Genomic DNA, 17,689 nt, shown 5'->3' on the forward strand with positions numbered 1-17,689 from the left:
GCCAAACCAATCTTCAGTTATCAGATGTATGTGAAAATAGGTCAACTTTGTTGCTGCAGTGGAACGCAGTACCCTTACCCTTTGAATGCAGAATACTTTACACAAATGGAAATATTCTGTTATTCTTGAACTCACGCTTCTTCCATTTTTAAATCTCACAGTGAGGTCCTTTGTTCTAAAGACATTCCCACATTTTTTAAAGACCAAAGTGTACTTGCTAGTCACCTTTGTGTCTGAAAATACCTAAACCTAGTATCATGTAACTCATAAAACTAAATCTTGATTTCTCAGGGATGATTCTTGTATGTATCGCTGTCACATGCTCGCATCATTACATCAGTAAATAATGAGTAGCCTACATAGTCAACTGTCACTGCAGGCTGAACATGAAGCACAATACTTTTTAACAGGATTAATTACAAAAGCTATTAGAGAGTGGTGTGATGGCCTAGTGGTGAAGACACACCTTCCACTTGGAAGGTTGAGAGTTCAGTTGTAGGTAGTGGCAGATGTTTCTTTCCTAGAGCGCTAAGAAAAAAAAATACCTGCTGTGAACTCTGTGTGGGCATCCAGCCAATAATTGCTCAGCTCCATCCAGTCGCCTAAAAAGGGAGTTATACAAAGCTATTTGAATTTGTCAGGAGTGATTAAATTGAATGAAATAAATACCTTATTATTATAGTAAAGGAATATTGTGAATAATCAAATGCTTTCCAAGTAGCAGTGAAACATTGGCTTGACCACATTGTTTGAACACATTGACAGAGCTAAAAAGAATGCATCAAGGTTTTCAATACAAAGGATGTTTTTCACCCCTTATTGTTGAAAACCTAAATTGATGCAATCTTGCATTTTAGATTTCTTAAGGAAATTTAGGGCAAAACTATATAAAGCCTTTTATAGTAGAATAATCTATAGCAAGACATCGATTCTTGAAACATAGTCAACATTGTATCAAATTTAATACATTTGATGTTGTTTTTTGCATAATAAAACGTTTTATTATGCAAACTGGAATTTGATTGAGATTTTTCATTTCCTAGAGATGAAGGGGATTTTATATTGTAATGGAGATTTTTTTATATAAAAAAGACACTTTGATAACCTTTTGTTTTAAAAATGAAATCTATGGATTAAAAAGAAATCTAAGTCATCCATTATTTATTAATACTTTTAAAATCTATAGAACAAATACATGCAAGCCAACATTTACACTTTTCCAAATGTTGTTATGCAGTTTAAAATATAGAAACCAAAAAGCATGTATACAGGACTTATACATGTATAAAGTCCATGCTGTATTAGAAACAATTGCTTAAAAGTATATATTAGGAGAAACGTGGATGAAAATACATGCACTTAAGATTTGGAAAACTATAAATAAGCAAAACTGAATTTAGTAAATTTTGCTCATTCATTTAATAAGATTATTTACTAGTGCTAGAACATCTTCCTAAATACAGGCTAACATACTAGGGACCTTAATTATATACCCTACTGAGAAGATTGATTATCCAGGGATGACAAATGGAGTCCTCCTCTCCCCTCAAAATGAAACTTTACTTGAAAACACTGACATTATTGAAATATGCTGCAAGTTTTCAACATTGCATGTAAATAAAGAGAAATTGGCTCAGTGGGGATTGCAAATAGTGCAGCATTTATCATATCCTCCACTGGGCTGAATAAAAGAATGATGATTGGGGAATGTTTAGTATGTTATAGCTATGTGAAACCTGCCATCAAACTGTTGGATTGCTTGCAACAGGGAACAAGGGAAAATTTCATTGCTATTAAACCTGGACCTTTAGACTACTTGCTCTCTGAGGTGATGAGAATTATAATTCAGTGTACATGAGTGCATGCTAAGTCCCTTAAACCAATGTGTTAAATCTTTCTTTCTCTTGTATGCTAGCATTTTGTCTATCTGCTTTTTGTTTTTTACTTTAGAATGGTGCAAAAAATAATAGGCATGGTCTTTTTTTTAAAGGGCCGCAGGGGTGTATCTATAAGTATACATTAATTCTTCAGAAGGCTTGGGGGCACATTATTTGCAACTGTGCAACTTTATTTAGGAAAAAAAAAACTGCTTGCTTTTATTCTGTTTCAAAATCTTGGAGGTTCATCAGTGCCATCCTGTGGAAAGCTTTGTAAATGTGCAGCTTAGCTTAAGCTGTTAGAAAAACAATATTGCGCGTTAATAAAAAGTCTGACATTGTGTCAGTCTGCTAACAAAATCAGAGCACTGTGAGAAGCAAACAATAATTAAATAATAGTCAGAAAAACCAAACTGTTGTAATTTTAGGACAGCTGCCTGCTAGAAAAATTGTACTTCCCATATGAAATATCAAAATTTAAAGAGGAAAAGTAAGTAGAATTACCCTGTTGAGAACACCCTATTGAGATTCTTCATAGCTGCATCAAGACAAGATTATGTATTTTTAAAATATTAATTTGCAATTCTTTTGTGTTTATGTAGCAGAAGATACCAGTGTTGATTACTTTACCATATCATTTCTGCACACATATAAGATGGGGATTGTGGCTTGTCCTTACCCATCACCCACATTTTTACTAGAGGGTAAGCGCAACAAGCATTCTCAGGTGGCTGCATTTCAGTTACTATCATTATATCTTTAGAATATCCAAGATCAGAAAGAGGCTTTCCTGTGACCAAGCAACAGTAGTAGTCATGTCCCAGGTTCAATAGTAGTTATGTCAGTATTTCCCTTGCAGCAACAACACTGCAAAGTGTTGCTGCAGAGATAGAAACCCAGGCCTTCTTTAGGGATTCACTGAGCACAGTGAAGCTAAGTAGTAATAGAGAGTGTTGTATCAATGAGCCCAGTTGTTTGTCAAGACACACGTGGTACAAAGATCAGAAGCAGGCCAGCACATGCAGCCCTATCTATGACTGAAAATCGCGCTAAAGCTGGTAAGGCAGATCATTGTCCCAGAGCTTTGGTTTTTATGAGGCTTATCGCCCAAATACACACAAAGTACTTTAAAAACACTAAAGGGCTATATTAAATATTATAGATGTGATCTAACAATAATTAAGAGTGACTGCATAGAGACCAAGACTGTCAGATCTCTTCTTTAGTTTAAATGGATTTCTCAACTAATCAGTTTTTTCGAAGATTTATTTGTAGCATCAGGAAATGGCATATTTAATCCCTTGTGTTATAATATATTAGAATTCAGTTATAAGGGATGAAAAATAAATGAAACCCTCAAAGCGATCAGTGTTCAGCAGAGTCTTTGTTTTATAACAGCGTATGAGTGACATCGGAGTTAGTACTTGAAAAAAGCAGTATAAAACAAGTGCTATTTTCTCCTCCATATGTTAATTGCTAGAAATAAATCTCTTTGCTTATCTTAGATAAAAATACTCTCTCTGAAATGTAACAAATTATTAGTGTTTTAAAAATTGAACCTGTTACAATTCCATATGATGTTTCTAAAAGAACATGTTTTATTTTCTAAAGCCTTGACAACATCTTCAAGCCAACATATGTCAAAGCAGCCATTATAGCTTGCAAAATACTGGGAGTGTAAGTTACACTTTGGATGCAGCAAAAGCAGAGCGGAAAAGCATTTAAAACCAAAACTTTACTTCCTCCTCCTTCTAATTATGTCCCTTAGCATTGGACAAGTGAGAGAGAAGATCACTGCCAGGTTTTCTCTATCCTTTTTATTTTTAGCTGTTATTTGTGATAGATGTTGCGGATATAGGATTTTGGAGCCCCTCTTAAAAAAAGGAAGTAGGAAGACAGAATGCAGGCTCTTGTGATTAGCATTGAATTGGAGCAGTCTGGCATAAATTCTAAGAGCCTTCTTTTAATAAGCTTTCAGTTTGCTGCCATTTCTAGTAATGTATCTCGGGGATCTTTAGTTATCATAATTATTTAGGGACAAGCAGTCAGAGCTCCAGAGAAGCTTTGGCATTTGGGAAGAATGAGATGTCTTTTGAAAGTATGTTTTTCCTCTCAGCTGATCAGAGATCATTTTAATTTCTTCAAGGCTTTGATTTACCTGCCGTCCCAAAACTCTTTTTTTTTTAAAAAAAATGTTTATATTCCAGCTTTCTTTAAAAAAAAAACTCTTAATGGGCTATGGGCCTCTTCATCCCACTGCTATTTTCAATCTCATAATGGCCTGTGAAGGAGTCCAGGCTCTGCCCAGTGGAGTTTATATCTGAGTCTGAATTGGAAACCATTTTCCTAGTCTGATACCTTAAGTGTTCTCTGTAGCAGGCTGATGGGCTCAATGAACTTTAAAAAGAGCTAAAGAAAAAGAGGTACCCATGAATCAAATTTCATGGACATGTCCCTTTAGTTTTATTAGAAGCAGTATTGTCATCTTCCCATATGTTTTTGTTGTCGTCCCCAGATTAATTTACAGTCTGATATTTACAAGTAGTCTCCTGTCCAAGTACTAATCTAATTGTTGTTTGCTTACTCTTTTGATATTAGTACATAGCCTGGTTGCCTGGACAGAGTTGTGTATTTGCCTTTTTCAGGTCATATGTAACCAGGCAAGTATCAGTTTCCAAATCTGTTTTAGCTGAGGGCAAAATGTCAGTGTGTTTCCTGTCTGGTACTCTTTAGTTGTATAAATTGATACCTGGCATACATTCCAATTAATAAAGTGTTGGCTATACTTGCCAAGGACCATAGAAGTTATTGTCAACATCTGTGAGGGCCAGTTCATTGAAGACTCTTACATGCGCTCAGTCATATGCTACAATTGCAAGCCCATAACTGCCTAGGCCTTAGCCTTCTGATTAAGCCAATTTATCCATTTATTCCTCAGCCCAAATTATGAGCACTTTGCCATGTTGCTGCCTCCTGATTTTTGTGTAGTTAGCTTTTAGGTTGAAATAGCTTACAAAAATTCTTGCAGAGTCAGAGAGAAACAATATCCAGACTAGTGTCTTTCCTGCTATAGGTAACATAGCGATAATTATTCTTGGCGATATTGGTAGATAAATGTATTTGGGAGTGATTGTCAGAAAATGTTGTACTCAACTTTCATGGTTCATTGGAAAACAATGAAAACTGAAAGGTCGGGGAAAATATGTGAGGAAATCATTCAAATTCAGATTTGCCATTATAAAGCCTCTCAGAAAATGGCAGAGCAGACAAATCGTGTGTGAAAACTAAATTTCATGTTTTATTAATACACTGTCTGCTACTTGTTATTCTTTATTTTCTTCATGTGCATTAAATGCTTAATAGATATTCATTCAAGAAGTTTGTAAAGCAAAAATGTGATCCAGATATGTCATAATTCAGTTCCCTTAATTTTTGTGTTGTAGCTAATTAGAATAAATCTACCTTTTGAGAAGATGCCACCCCTCCCCACCAGATATTTGAGAAGAGACTGGAAAAATGCAAATGCAGGTTATTTTGCTACTTGAAGGACAGCCTGTGGCTAACACCTTTGAAGTCTTTCTACATAATAGAAGTGACTTACTACCCAGCCAAGCCTGAGTTTGTTCATTCATCTGCTTCTCTTTCCCCATGGTGCTTGAAGCATATTGTTTATCCTGCAGTTTGCTAGGTCTGGCTGTGTTTGGAAATGAAGATAAATAGAATTAGAAGAGCTTATTTACTACAAGTACATTGTAGCCTGGTGAAGAGGTCAGAGCAGCTCATACACAGTTCCCAGGTGTCCTTTCTAACAGGTGGCTTTAAGGACCTCATGTATTTGTGCAGTGGAAAAATGGAATAGGGGGGGGGGGGATTAGAGAATCGCATGCCTAAACACAAATTAAACACATTATCTTGTTAAGTATGTTACTTTTTTCTGTTCTTTGATTATTCTAACCTGATTAACACAAGGTGGGAAACAGGAGATGCATAGCTACATTTCCCTTTGATTTTCCAGAAATCTGAAGCTACCAATATTAGCTACCAAACCTGCCATGAAGATTCTGTTTTTTATATTACTGGAGTGAAGCCCTCTGGACAACTTAAAAAGGAGGGGTGGAGTGAAGAAAAAGGAGAAGGAGAGGGATGAATATTGTAGAAGGAGTGGAAAGAGAGAGAAAAGTCCCTCTCAGCTACTTCAATTGCCTGTTAATCCTTCTCACTGATAATGTGAATTTTCTGTTTGACACTGAGTTCATAAGAGTGATGGCTACTGCTCTTGTATTAGTGACTGGAACTAGCTCACATATTTATTTCAGTTAAGTTAGACGCAAGTAGTAAAAGGCCGTACTGTTAAGTAGTGTTCCAACCCACACTTTCTCTATGCAAGAAACTTGGTTTAACCATCTTTTAATAGCTGTGGATAGACATGTCCTTCAGTAATATATATAATAGTGGGTTTGGGAGCAGAAAATGGTCATTTCCATTTCTTTAGAAACAGCAACAATAAAAACATAGTGTTGAACTCCTGAGAAAAACAGTGCATGGATATGTGACAAATATAAACCTAGCTCATTCTTAGTATTAGGGATTTATATTTTTTGAATTTGGCTCCAGTTACTAAATTTTGCAGTTCTTGTAAAACAAAAAAACAGTAGAAGAAGAATAACAAAATAAATGGATTGCTGCTGTAACTGCCAGCTTCAACTGTTACTGTTGTAACAGTCATGCTCTTCAACATTTTAATTTCCACAGATGTTTTTATTCATATTTGTATAGTGATAAACTCTAATAGCTTCTATTTTAAACAAGAAAACTTCTGTGGTTTGCAATGGTACTTCCACTTTTATTCTTTCATTAATTTTTTTAAATCAAAAATACCTTAGAAACAGTGGTGGGATTCAGCCAGTTTGCACCAGTTCAGCAGAATCCGTAGCTAATTTTTTGTTGCCCAGGCCCAGAATGGACTTCTGGAAGCAGCATCCACACAGAGAACTTGTTGTTCACATATTTGAATCCCACCACTGCTTAGAATAAATCAGTTCATCTCTCATGCACTAATTAATTAAGGTTAAGTAGGTTGCATATTGCAGTTTTGAGCAAATTCTAAGAATGGCTATTTTGAAAGTTTGATTATACCTTTCAAATATCTTAATTTTGCTTTATGACTTCTATCAAATCAATTTGAGTATGTCACTAAATATTCCCCTTTTATTTTTCAGTCCACCCAAACCAACGGTGTTTATTTCTGGTGTAATTGCAAGGGTAAGTCCTAGTTTTCAATACTTTTCAGTTTTTCACTATGAAAATATGAATTGCAAACATCTGCTACATTTTTCGTCAATGATTTTCCTTACCAAGGAAATTGTTTTTGCTATACTAGATTACATAATTCAGTTGTGTAATTCCCATTATCTTGGGAAAGAAAAATAGTTTTGTGGGTTTTTTAATAGGATGTGAATTACCCTCATGAGTTACATATTTAAAAATACTATCAGGTGAACTGTAACTCAGGGGTTTTTTTACAATTTCTATCTCCCCTGTCAGTTTTACAGTTAAATGTGGAAAATGAAAAGTAAAAATATGTATATTGGAATATGAAGGAAAATAGTTTATGTTCTTCAAAACTTAGCTTGGTATCCTGGAGGGCTGGAAAATTTCTACCCTGGGTTGTGAAACTAATAGAAATAATGCCTAGAGGTATATTTTGTAAAATAGGGAGTTCTTTCCCAGGCACTGAAAATATAACAAAGTGAATAATAGGAGAACCTCTCTTTCAAAAACAAGCGCAAACAGTCTTGTAGCATCTTCTGGGCCCCTAAATCTATTACATCCTTATAGCATAAAGATGTTGACTGAAAATGCTTAGGCTTGTGAAAAACACCCCAAACATCTGAAACATACCAGGAGGAGACAAATTGCATTAGATTGTACAAATATAACTTATTCACATAACTACTCAGCAAATAAAAATTCTGAAAGAAAGATTTTTCTTGTTTACAATATACCCAGGCATGGCTACAAAATCATATATTAGCTTTTTAAGTTACGCTTCATTTACTTCAATATATTTACTTCAAATGCAGTCAGATGCGTAACCACTATAAGAGCCATAATTTCATTTTTTTTAAAGTAAAACTTCAGTTCCGAATGCAAATATTAAGCACACTTCAATTTCTATTTGTGTTTCAAAAGCCCAGCACACTGGAAGTTCAGTGCCCAATAGCTGAAAAGACTTTGCTGAACATTATAGACTTTAATGGATTTAGAATTTGCAGTACTTAACTGATTCATACAGGCATAATTCCTATTCTAAACAGTTCCCACTACAATACTATAGTATTTATGGAGGCTGAAATTGAGCAAGTCCAAAAATCTATTCACAAATAAACACACCTTATGGATTTCTGATGGACACATGCTGATATATACTAGCTTTTTGAAGCGTAAGTGCTTGGGAGATAATGTGGGACAAGAATTTGATACATACTGCTTAGTGAGCAAGAAAAATCAAACTTTTACAGGGTTTGCAAAGCTGACTAAAACTGACAAAAGTATTAAGATCTGCTTAGAAGGATTGATAAACGCTACTTACATAATTAGAAAAGTCAAACTTGGCAGATTCCCCCCCCCCAGGAATTGTGAGACTGCCTAGAAACTAGAAGAATTATGCTCAGATTCACTACCGATGAGTGAAATGAGATAGCCTTCATCAGTACCACATCTTAAGTTTCTTGATCTCATTACTGTTGAAGGAAACATGTAAAGGTAAGCTTAATCTAAGCTCAACAGTGCTCTGAACAGCAGTGAGTGGATGTATGAGAGAGATTTTTATTAAAGTGCTTTCAGTAGTTAACAGAAATTTAAGTGACCTCAAATATAAATGTTCATTTCCCATTCCCAAATTCAGTCATTAACAAGTAGTCTGCTACCCAAATACTTTTTATGTTTAATGTAGAAGGGTGCCACTGTGGCCTTCTAAAAATCTGCAACAAGATATGAAGGATGGTGTAGCCCAGTGGTTCTCAACCTATGGGTCGGGACCCCATTTGGGGTCGATCGACCATTTCACGGGGGTCGCCAAGCAAGGCTGTCCGCCATTTTTTTCCCCCTTTTCTGGTGGGTGCCTTACCTCCCTTGGGCTGGGCCAGCTGGTGGTCTGCCTGCTCCGTCTCTGCCGCTTGCCAGTTACGCCTCGGCCGGCGCAGGGGGCGGAACCATGCATGCGCAGCACTCCCGGGCAGGGAAAGTCCTCGACTTACGACCGGTTGGGTAGTCCTCGACTTATGACCAATTTAGTCCTCGACTTACGACCGGTTGGGGGTCGCGGCATTAAAAAGGTTGAGAACCACTGGTGTAGCCTGTTCGAAGCTATATGTGCAGATTCAAAAGTTCTTAACTCCAGATTCCAAGAGTCTAAACGTCTGACAGAAAAGGGGCGTTGTCTTACCTGAACGCCTTTTCTCAGCATGATGATGGAGAACTAATTTTCACCAACCTGAAATCAGGAATCTAAAGGTCATTTCAGCAATACTTTCCTATCCTTAAACAGGGAGAGAGACTAATTGTTGATGTGTCTGTATGTTGTTTTTAATGCTGATGTGTTTGTTCTTTAATCAGGGTGATAAAGACTTCCCTCCAGCTGCAGCACAAGTGGCCCATCAGAAACCACATCCCTCTGTGGAAAAACTTCCTCCCCCGCAACATGTCAACCAATATATCCACCAGCCCCGTAAATGAATTGCCTGTCCAGATTAGCCGTGGTGTTTTGCAAATGGAAAGATTAAGCGATTCCTACTACCAGATATTTTTTAAAAATGGATATCTCCTGCTTTTGCCTTAATTCCTATGGTTTAAATGGTTTAATGAAGGGGAGGGGAGAATAGAAAGGGGGAAATCACTTCATTTGTCCCAGCTGAAAAGCCAGTGAAAAATGTTATGTTCATAGCAATGCAACATACTGCGGATAGTTTAGGTTAGTAATTTCTTGGAATAATTATTTTAAGCTTTTTCTATTCTTGGATATTGGCATTCCAGGAACATGTTAAGAAAGTCGTAATGGCTTATAACTTTTTCTTGCTCTTTTCTAATGAATTTTTTAAAAAGTATGTATGACTCAGATTTCATTTGGATTGTTCTTGTTCTGTTCTTAAATATGTTGCAGGAAGAACTAGCTGCTTTTTTAAAAAATGGATAGTCTGAAATGATGAAATTTCTCTTGCAATATGTGGCCTTTTAGGAGAATGATCTTGCGGCTCTGGCAACACAGCCAAACATTCTGATTATAGCCTGGTTCTCTGCATTTCTTTCCTGATCAATAGAAGAATGAGCAAAAAATTAAAAGATTGTATAGATCTGCTTGTGGCTTAATTTTTAAATAATTCCTGAGGTTTTGGCAATTTTTCATCTTTTCAAAACGGTTTTTACATATGCAGGAATCAGATATGCAGTCTTTCGTACAAATAAAAACTGTAGATTACGGTACATGGAAAGTTGGCTGAAATGTTTTTTTTCCTGGGAATCTGTATGCGCAAGTATTTCTTCAATGAACCATGAATGAATGAATATTCAGGTTTGAAACATATAACCTAAAATGCTATGGATCATATTTAATTATTGCAAGTTTGATATACACTGACAACTAAAGTTTTGTGCTAGGTGAATCTGGTGAAAGCTGAAGTAATGTATGTTCATGAGCAAGCAGTGTACTTTCTTCTTTTTCATAGCAAACAGAACCAAGGCCAGTTCTCATGTGATAAGCAATCTCAGATTTCAGATTGCTACTGAAAAATCTGTGTCTCTTTGTTTGTCAGATGTCTCTGTTATGTTCAGTGGGAACTAGGTGAACAGAGTAAGACACACATCTGAATGCAAACTTGCAGTAGCTACAGTATATGTGGAGAATATCTTCGCTGAATTGGAGAAAGAAGTAAACAATGTAAGCTACTTAGTGAAAGCTGGTCATGCATACACAACTGTATTGCAGCTGCATAATTTTAAAATCATTCAGTTCTATATCATCAAATTCCCCTTGCTTTTTTGTAGGCACTTTAATTTTTAATTGTTTAAAGTACACTACGAGCCATTTCAATTTTCAAACAAACCATTTTAATGATTTTCAGAAAAGTTACCTGTTAATGTATCATTGTTGTAAGTGTTTTTACTCCTCTTGGGCTTAAGAAAACCATTTACTTTTAAGGACTACATGAGAAAATGGTAAGAAGAAGAAATTTTCATAATAAACTTTTCTGAAAATGTTGGTAAATAAGAATCTGTAATTAAGTTATTTTGAACCACATAGAAAATCACACAGGATCATCTTGATTTTCTTCCACATCAGTAGTAGTAGGTAAGACACTACACATAGAAACTTCAAAAATAATAGTTTATTTTTTCAGGGCATCTTATACACTACTTGGTTTCTCCATCTCAGATGCTTCTCACTTTGCCATTAACCAGATAAGGATCCCAGATAAATCCCTCTTTCACACATGAATGAATATTTTTATTATAGTTACTGACCAGAATTGCAAACAAAAATATATTAAAAAATAAAATTAAAATAAAACAAGATAAAATATTTAGTGGATTTAATGGATAATCAAAGTCTGCCTAATTTTATAATATAACCAAATGTAGCTATATTCAAAGAGACTGAATCATACTGCTCTGATAACAAGAATTGCAGATAAGAAAGAGCAGCATTTCCTGGATATTTTACCAGATAATGAGTTATAAGGCAAATCCTTGTAGAGGGTACAGTAGGTTTGGACATGAGCTATAGTTTCAGTAACCTCTTGTCCCTAGGGGCAGAATCTCAGCTCGTGAGGGACTTTTTTGTATCAGTCCTCCAAAACATAGCCCTATTGTTAAACATTGTGATAGATGTACAAGAAATACACAACTGTTTGTGCCTGCAATCAAAAAGACTATAAACTCCACCTAGCCAAATGTAGTTTATCAACCATGTAGCGTAGCTCTTTAGAGATTTTTATAAATCTGGTTTAACTGCTTGCCTGCAGGCCATTCTATATGGCTAGTAAATTCCATGTGAATTAAAGATTGCAGAAGTGCTTAATTACTCCCCAAAATTCTAATGAAAGTTAACAAAGTCATGTGGATTTATAAAAGCCTGGCAGTGCAATTCTTTACACTTCTCCTTGGAAACAGTCCTATTTACTTAAATGTCTTCCTCTATATAAGTGGATGTAAGATTGCATTAAACTAACTGGACTACAATTGAATTACTGTCAAGAAAAGCCTAATTTACCCAGTTGACTATTAGAACCTTCTGTGCAATGTAATCATTGACATAACCATATTATGTTAAGAATAAATAGTCTTCTCTTTAGAGAACATTGAATGCTTTGGGGGTTTAAAACACGATAATACAATTACTGCATTAAAATTATAAATTGTTTAGTAATGTTTGGACTTTGCTTTAAAAATTAAAAAAATGAAAGTTAGATGGATATTCTATTAGACATTTCTCCCTGCTGCAAGGAGTTGAGATTTTCAATATCCTGTAAAAGAAAAAGAAAAAAAACTCCAATGTAAGTTGATTCAAATAGGTAAGGTAGCAGCAGTTAGAATTAAAATACATGTAACCTTTATAGTAATCAACACTTAAAACCCTTTAATCTGTTACTACCTGTAATACAAAAATAGCTTCATAATGGGTATTGGAATGGCTATCCATTTTGATTGCTGCCAGTGAACCAATCTTCAAAAAAATTAGCCAACCAATTTCAGGTAGGGCAATTAAACAAAATTCCCAGACAACTCTTATAGGACAGATAATTCTGTACTTACTTTGAGGTAATGGGTTTAGCAGATAGGAGAAAAATCTACTCTTTGCACACTTTTCAGTGAGTTATCTCTCTTGGTTTGAGCATTCCATCCCAAGCAGGGTGATATCTTTCTTCAACGTTGGGAAAGTTGTGACAATCACTGCAATAGTTGCTAGTGTGTTGACTGAAAAAAGGGAGCATCTGCTTCTGTTTCATTGCATAGGAGTGTTAATGCCACAGTATCCAATTTTAAAAAAAACAACTAAAAATTCCATTAGAAATATTGTATTGGGCTCTATAAATGCCAGCATTTACAGCCCAACAGAGGAATGAGAGCCAGTATTCTACATATAATTAACAAACAAGGAATAAAGATAGTATTTCAGTTTCTTAATTGTACCACTGAAACATCGGGCCAAGACCACACAAGTAACTCAGCAAACCAATATGGTATTTTACATACATTCTGAAAACACTTTGATAGGCACAGGTCAACTTATCAATCCAAAGTAGTCTAGACAGAACCATTTTTGACTTGCTTTGCAACAGTGTCTACTTCATGCTATGCATCTTTTTGGGTCCTGTTGACGTGGAGTTTTCAGAGTACTTTGAGGGCTTACTGCATTTTTCAATCTACCTGGAAAACATAACTTGGTTAGAATGTTTGTTGGTGGAGACAGGAAACATACCAGATGGCAAGTGTTACTAAGTCAATCCAAATATGAGTTAAGTCCATCTTCTGGCTCCTCTCTGATTCAAATAATTATGAATGTAATGTTCTGTAGCATGGCTTCCCAAATATACTAATGTGCCAATCACACTATTCTAGGGTAAAGTTGACATGCCTGGACAAGCTAAGGAGAAATCCATGCCAGAAATAGGACTCAAGATTCAAGGAAACACATAGTTGATTACTGTCTCATCTCATATGCAGTCACATTCTAATTCTGACAGCCTGGTTCTGATTCTTGGTGGCTCACAAAATTCAAAGGAAATTACAATAAAATAATTAGAAATAATAGATGGCAAATGGAATGAAGCAAAGTGTCTCATTTCCTCATCAAATGTTTGTGTGAAGAGCCAAGTATTCAGAGCTCTGAAGAATAGCAAAGTGGGGTTTATCAGTATCTTATTCCAGAGGGCAGGTACTGTTAACAGAGAAGTGTGCTTTTTCAATCCTGATTGATGACATTGTTTAAATTGGATGGTGCCAACCCTGCAGATCAAATCAGTCAAGCAATTGCTAGGAGAAACAGACTCAGCCCAAGGTGATTGAGGGCACTCCTTGAATCGTGTCGAGAAGCAAACCATAACCAGTGAAGTTCATGAAGCAGAAGTATTACCTGGGCATATCAAAGCATATCCATTACTGCTCGCATTCTGGACCTGTTGAAGCTTCTGGATGCTCTTTTAAGGGCAGTCCCATGTAAAGTATATTGCAGTAATCAAGCTGCAAGGTGAGTAGGGCAAGAGTGACTGACTGAAGGACACCCCCCCATTGGAAGGACCGTCCTTTCATACTCATAAAAAAACAGTCTCTTTAGGTAGTTGTGTAGCAATAGGTGACAAAGGGGCTGATGTAGGCTTCTAGCCCAAGAAAATTCCACACAATCTGGTGCAGCTTATGGGCAATATACTTAATGAGATTTGGCAATCCTGATAGCGGCCTTGTGGAGTAAACTAAACTCCCTTATCGGGGAAATGGGCAACATATAAATTTAATAAATCAGATAGAAATCACAATCAGATGAGTGATTCTACTTTATTGTAAAGTTGCATTGACAGAACTTTGCTTTTTCCAAAAGGCAACTAGACTTTCTTGGGTTTTTTTCCTTTGAAAATATTTTGCTTCTCATCCAAGAAGCTTCTTTAGGTCCAGAACTGAAGAGAAATACTGGTCTATAGAATTATATAAAAGGTCTAATTGCTATTCACCAAAAAAAAAAAAATAGACAACAAAAATCGTGGCACTTATTGAACCAACATATATAATGGTACCTTAGTATTCCACTGCTTCAAAACTCATCAAATTTGGTACTCAATGCATTTTGATGCAAAAATGTCATTCTGGTACTCGTCCTTTGATACTCAACATGCTGCGATAAGAACAGGGACTGCCACAGAGGACAGACAGGAAGTTGGCCATGCTGAAAAGGTTGCTGACATAGGCAAAGGGACAGACGAAGTCCTTCCCAGCCTAAACAAAAGGTCACATGGTAAGTCATATGCTTTATTTGGTACTTATCATTTTTAGTACTCATTGCGCCTCCCGGAACCAATTATTGATGAGTACCAAGGTACCACCACTGTATTGAATAAAATTACATCAATAAAAAGATTCAATTTCCTAAATTACTACATAGCTTTTAGACTGTCGGTTTCCTTGACAAAGGAAATTGTAATTTATAAAATGTGTATTTAGCAAGGAAATGTCATGTATAAATTGAAAATTATATTGTAGTACCTCAAAAGAGCAGTTTAATATAACACTACATTTCATAGCCTTTCAATTAAAACATATTGCCTTTATTATGTTGAAAGTCCTATTTAAAAATGGATACAATAATCACATTTACATAGTTATGTTCTGAGTGTAATCCTGTTTAATGAGAAAATGATATTAAACTGCCAGGAGGAGAACATACAAAATCCTTTTTTGAAGTGTTTTATTCAAATGAGATGAAAATGGTGCCCAAAATTAGCATCATGTCCTACCCTAAGAGGGCACCAGTCTTTCTCAGTGAATTAAGAGGTGGTGTCGGCCGTTTGAGTTATGTAAAATCAGGAAGCAGACTCCACACACACTACTGGAAGAATGTGAGGGTGATCTGGCTGTGACACTACTGTAACTCTATTTTATTGATACAGGGCATAATAACAGAATCTTGAAAGCCCGACTGTTTCCTTCTTCCTTCTTTTATAGCAAATCAAATCAAGATGGAGCAATCTTGAGCTTTTTCTCACTCTCCTCTCTTCAGGACTATACTGGTTTTTAGCTAGCAGCTGTTGAATTCATTCTTCAAAGCCATATCCAAGCTCTTTACAGTTGGAAAGAGAAAAATCTATACAGATTTAAAAGCATAATTTTCACTCATTCATTCTCATTAACAATTTAAAATTACATAAGATACCACATGCAAACTGTCTATGCTTCTCAAATATTAATATGAATAGTATCTTATAAAGATTTCTGGAATGCAAATCTGGAGTTTAAACCATGTATGGGAATAAGAGCTTGGGAAAAATATTATATAAAATAGAAATGCTCTATGAAGGCAGAAACCTTTTAAGATGCATTTCCAGAAAAATCACATTTTCAATAAAAATGTCAAAATCTATACTTATTAGAGGAGATGTGAAAATAGTAGAATTTTCTGGCACATTTGTTGAGAATGTCCAGACATCCAACACTTTTGGAAATTAGTATTTTAGTTAGTAAAACTAATTAGTAATTTAGCTTTACACCCTTGCCTTTCTATTAGTTTTTGCTTTATATGCTATTTGGCAGCAATTGCAAAATTAGTAAAGAGAAATCAAGGTGATGGTCACGACCATGCAATCAATTACATTTATATTATATTTTCCTCCAGTTATAGTTAACTTGTGTAACCTGTTTAGCATTCAATATCCTACCGGCATATGTTAGTATTATATATATGTTTATGTAGGTGCAATTAGGTAATGTAGCTTTGATTAGTTTTAGACTTTCTTTAGCATTTTAATTTTTATTTTCTATCCCGCCTTTATTTTTTTATATAAATTACTCAACAAACATATCTAATACTCCTTCCTCCTCCTATTTCCCCACAACAACAATCCTGTGTATTGGGCTGAGAGTGACTGGCCCAAAGTTAGCCAGCTTTCATGCCTAAAGCATGACTAGAACTCACAGTCTCCTGGTTTCTTTAATATATCTTGTTCTAGTTAATTTTAAGAATAGAATAGAATAGAATTTTTTATTGGCCAAGTGTGATTGGACACACAAGGAATTTTATCTTAATTTGTGAACCTTTATAAAAACTTCCTTTTTTCTAAACCTTGTATTTTGAGTTTTTAAATTTGTAGTTTTTGGGGATTAGTGTTTTATCTGGTTGTTAGCCGCCCTGAGTCCGTAAGGAGAAGGGCGGGATATAAATTAAATTAATAAATAATAAATAAATAAAATAAAAAATAATTTTAAAGGGCTTTTTTACATCTAGTGATACTAACAGTCCTGATCCCAGTTTTACTGAATGTGTATCTAATATGTAAGTTCGCAATATAGTATTATCCAAGGCTTGTCACCCTTTTATAATGCCAAATTGCACATTAACAAAAATAATACTATTTGTAATCTACATGCTCAACATTCTGGCAGATTCTCAATATTTAAACAGAAGGTTAGGCAAGCTGTACAATCAGAGAATCTTCATCAGCCTTCAAAATTGGTAATTGAAGCCTCATTGGAGGAAGATGAAAAGTTTATTTCAAAAAGCGTCTTCAACAATAGAGGAGCAAATAATTTTTATATGTGTTATACTACCGAACAGTATAGTCACTATGACCAGTAGCATTTCCTGTTTACATGTGTTTAATAATATCTATTATGCCCCTGAAGAGATAGAGATGCCACTGATAAATAGCTTAGGCATGTGTGACTTATTAATTTATTTAAAACATTTATATAGCCACTCATCTCATTTCAAACTCTCAGCAGCTCTCTATCAACATTTAAACATATCAAAATAATTTTGAAATCAACATCAAAATTGTTAGCACATTTATCTATTCAGACCACCTAACACTCAGAAAAGTTACTGCATTTTAAAAATAATGAGTGTTTCTCATTTTAACTCAATTTTATAAAGTATAAAAAATAAATCCTTACTTATTATATCACAGTCATTATATAGTTTTCCTTAAGCATCCATAATAGTACAAATATTATTTTTTTCTGTTTTAATCAGGAGGCCTATTGTCTGCTAGGTCTTTAATCTGATAAATCATTTGATTGAATATTTAGAGAAAGGCTGGGTGCACATCCAC

General features: G+C 35.2%; 1 protein-coding gene across 1 annotated transcript in view; it reads left to right on the forward strand.

The window, feature by feature from the left end:
• The window catches only part of DAP (death associated protein), a 36,752-nt gene extending 25,615 nt beyond the window's left edge, over positions 1-11,137 (forward strand). The window contains exons 3-4 of the mRNA XM_015823909.2: positions 7,097-7,139; positions 9,495-11,137. Coding sequence (XP_015679395.1) covers positions 7,097-7,139; positions 9,495-9,614 — 163 coding nt within the window. The 3' untranslated portion in view covers positions 9,615-11,137. The remainder of the gene's footprint in view (positions 1-7,096; positions 7,140-9,494) is intronic.
• The last annotated feature ends 6,552 nt before the right edge of the window (positions 11,138-17,689 follow it).

Source organism: Protobothrops mucrosquamatus, unplaced genomic scaffold (assembly GCF_001527695.2).
Source record: "Protobothrops mucrosquamatus isolate PMUCROS unplaced genomic scaffold, P.Mucros_1.0 scaffold2042, whole genome shotgun sequence".
NCBI lineage: Eukaryota > Metazoa > Chordata > Lepidosauria > Squamata > Viperidae > Protobothrops > Protobothrops mucrosquamatus.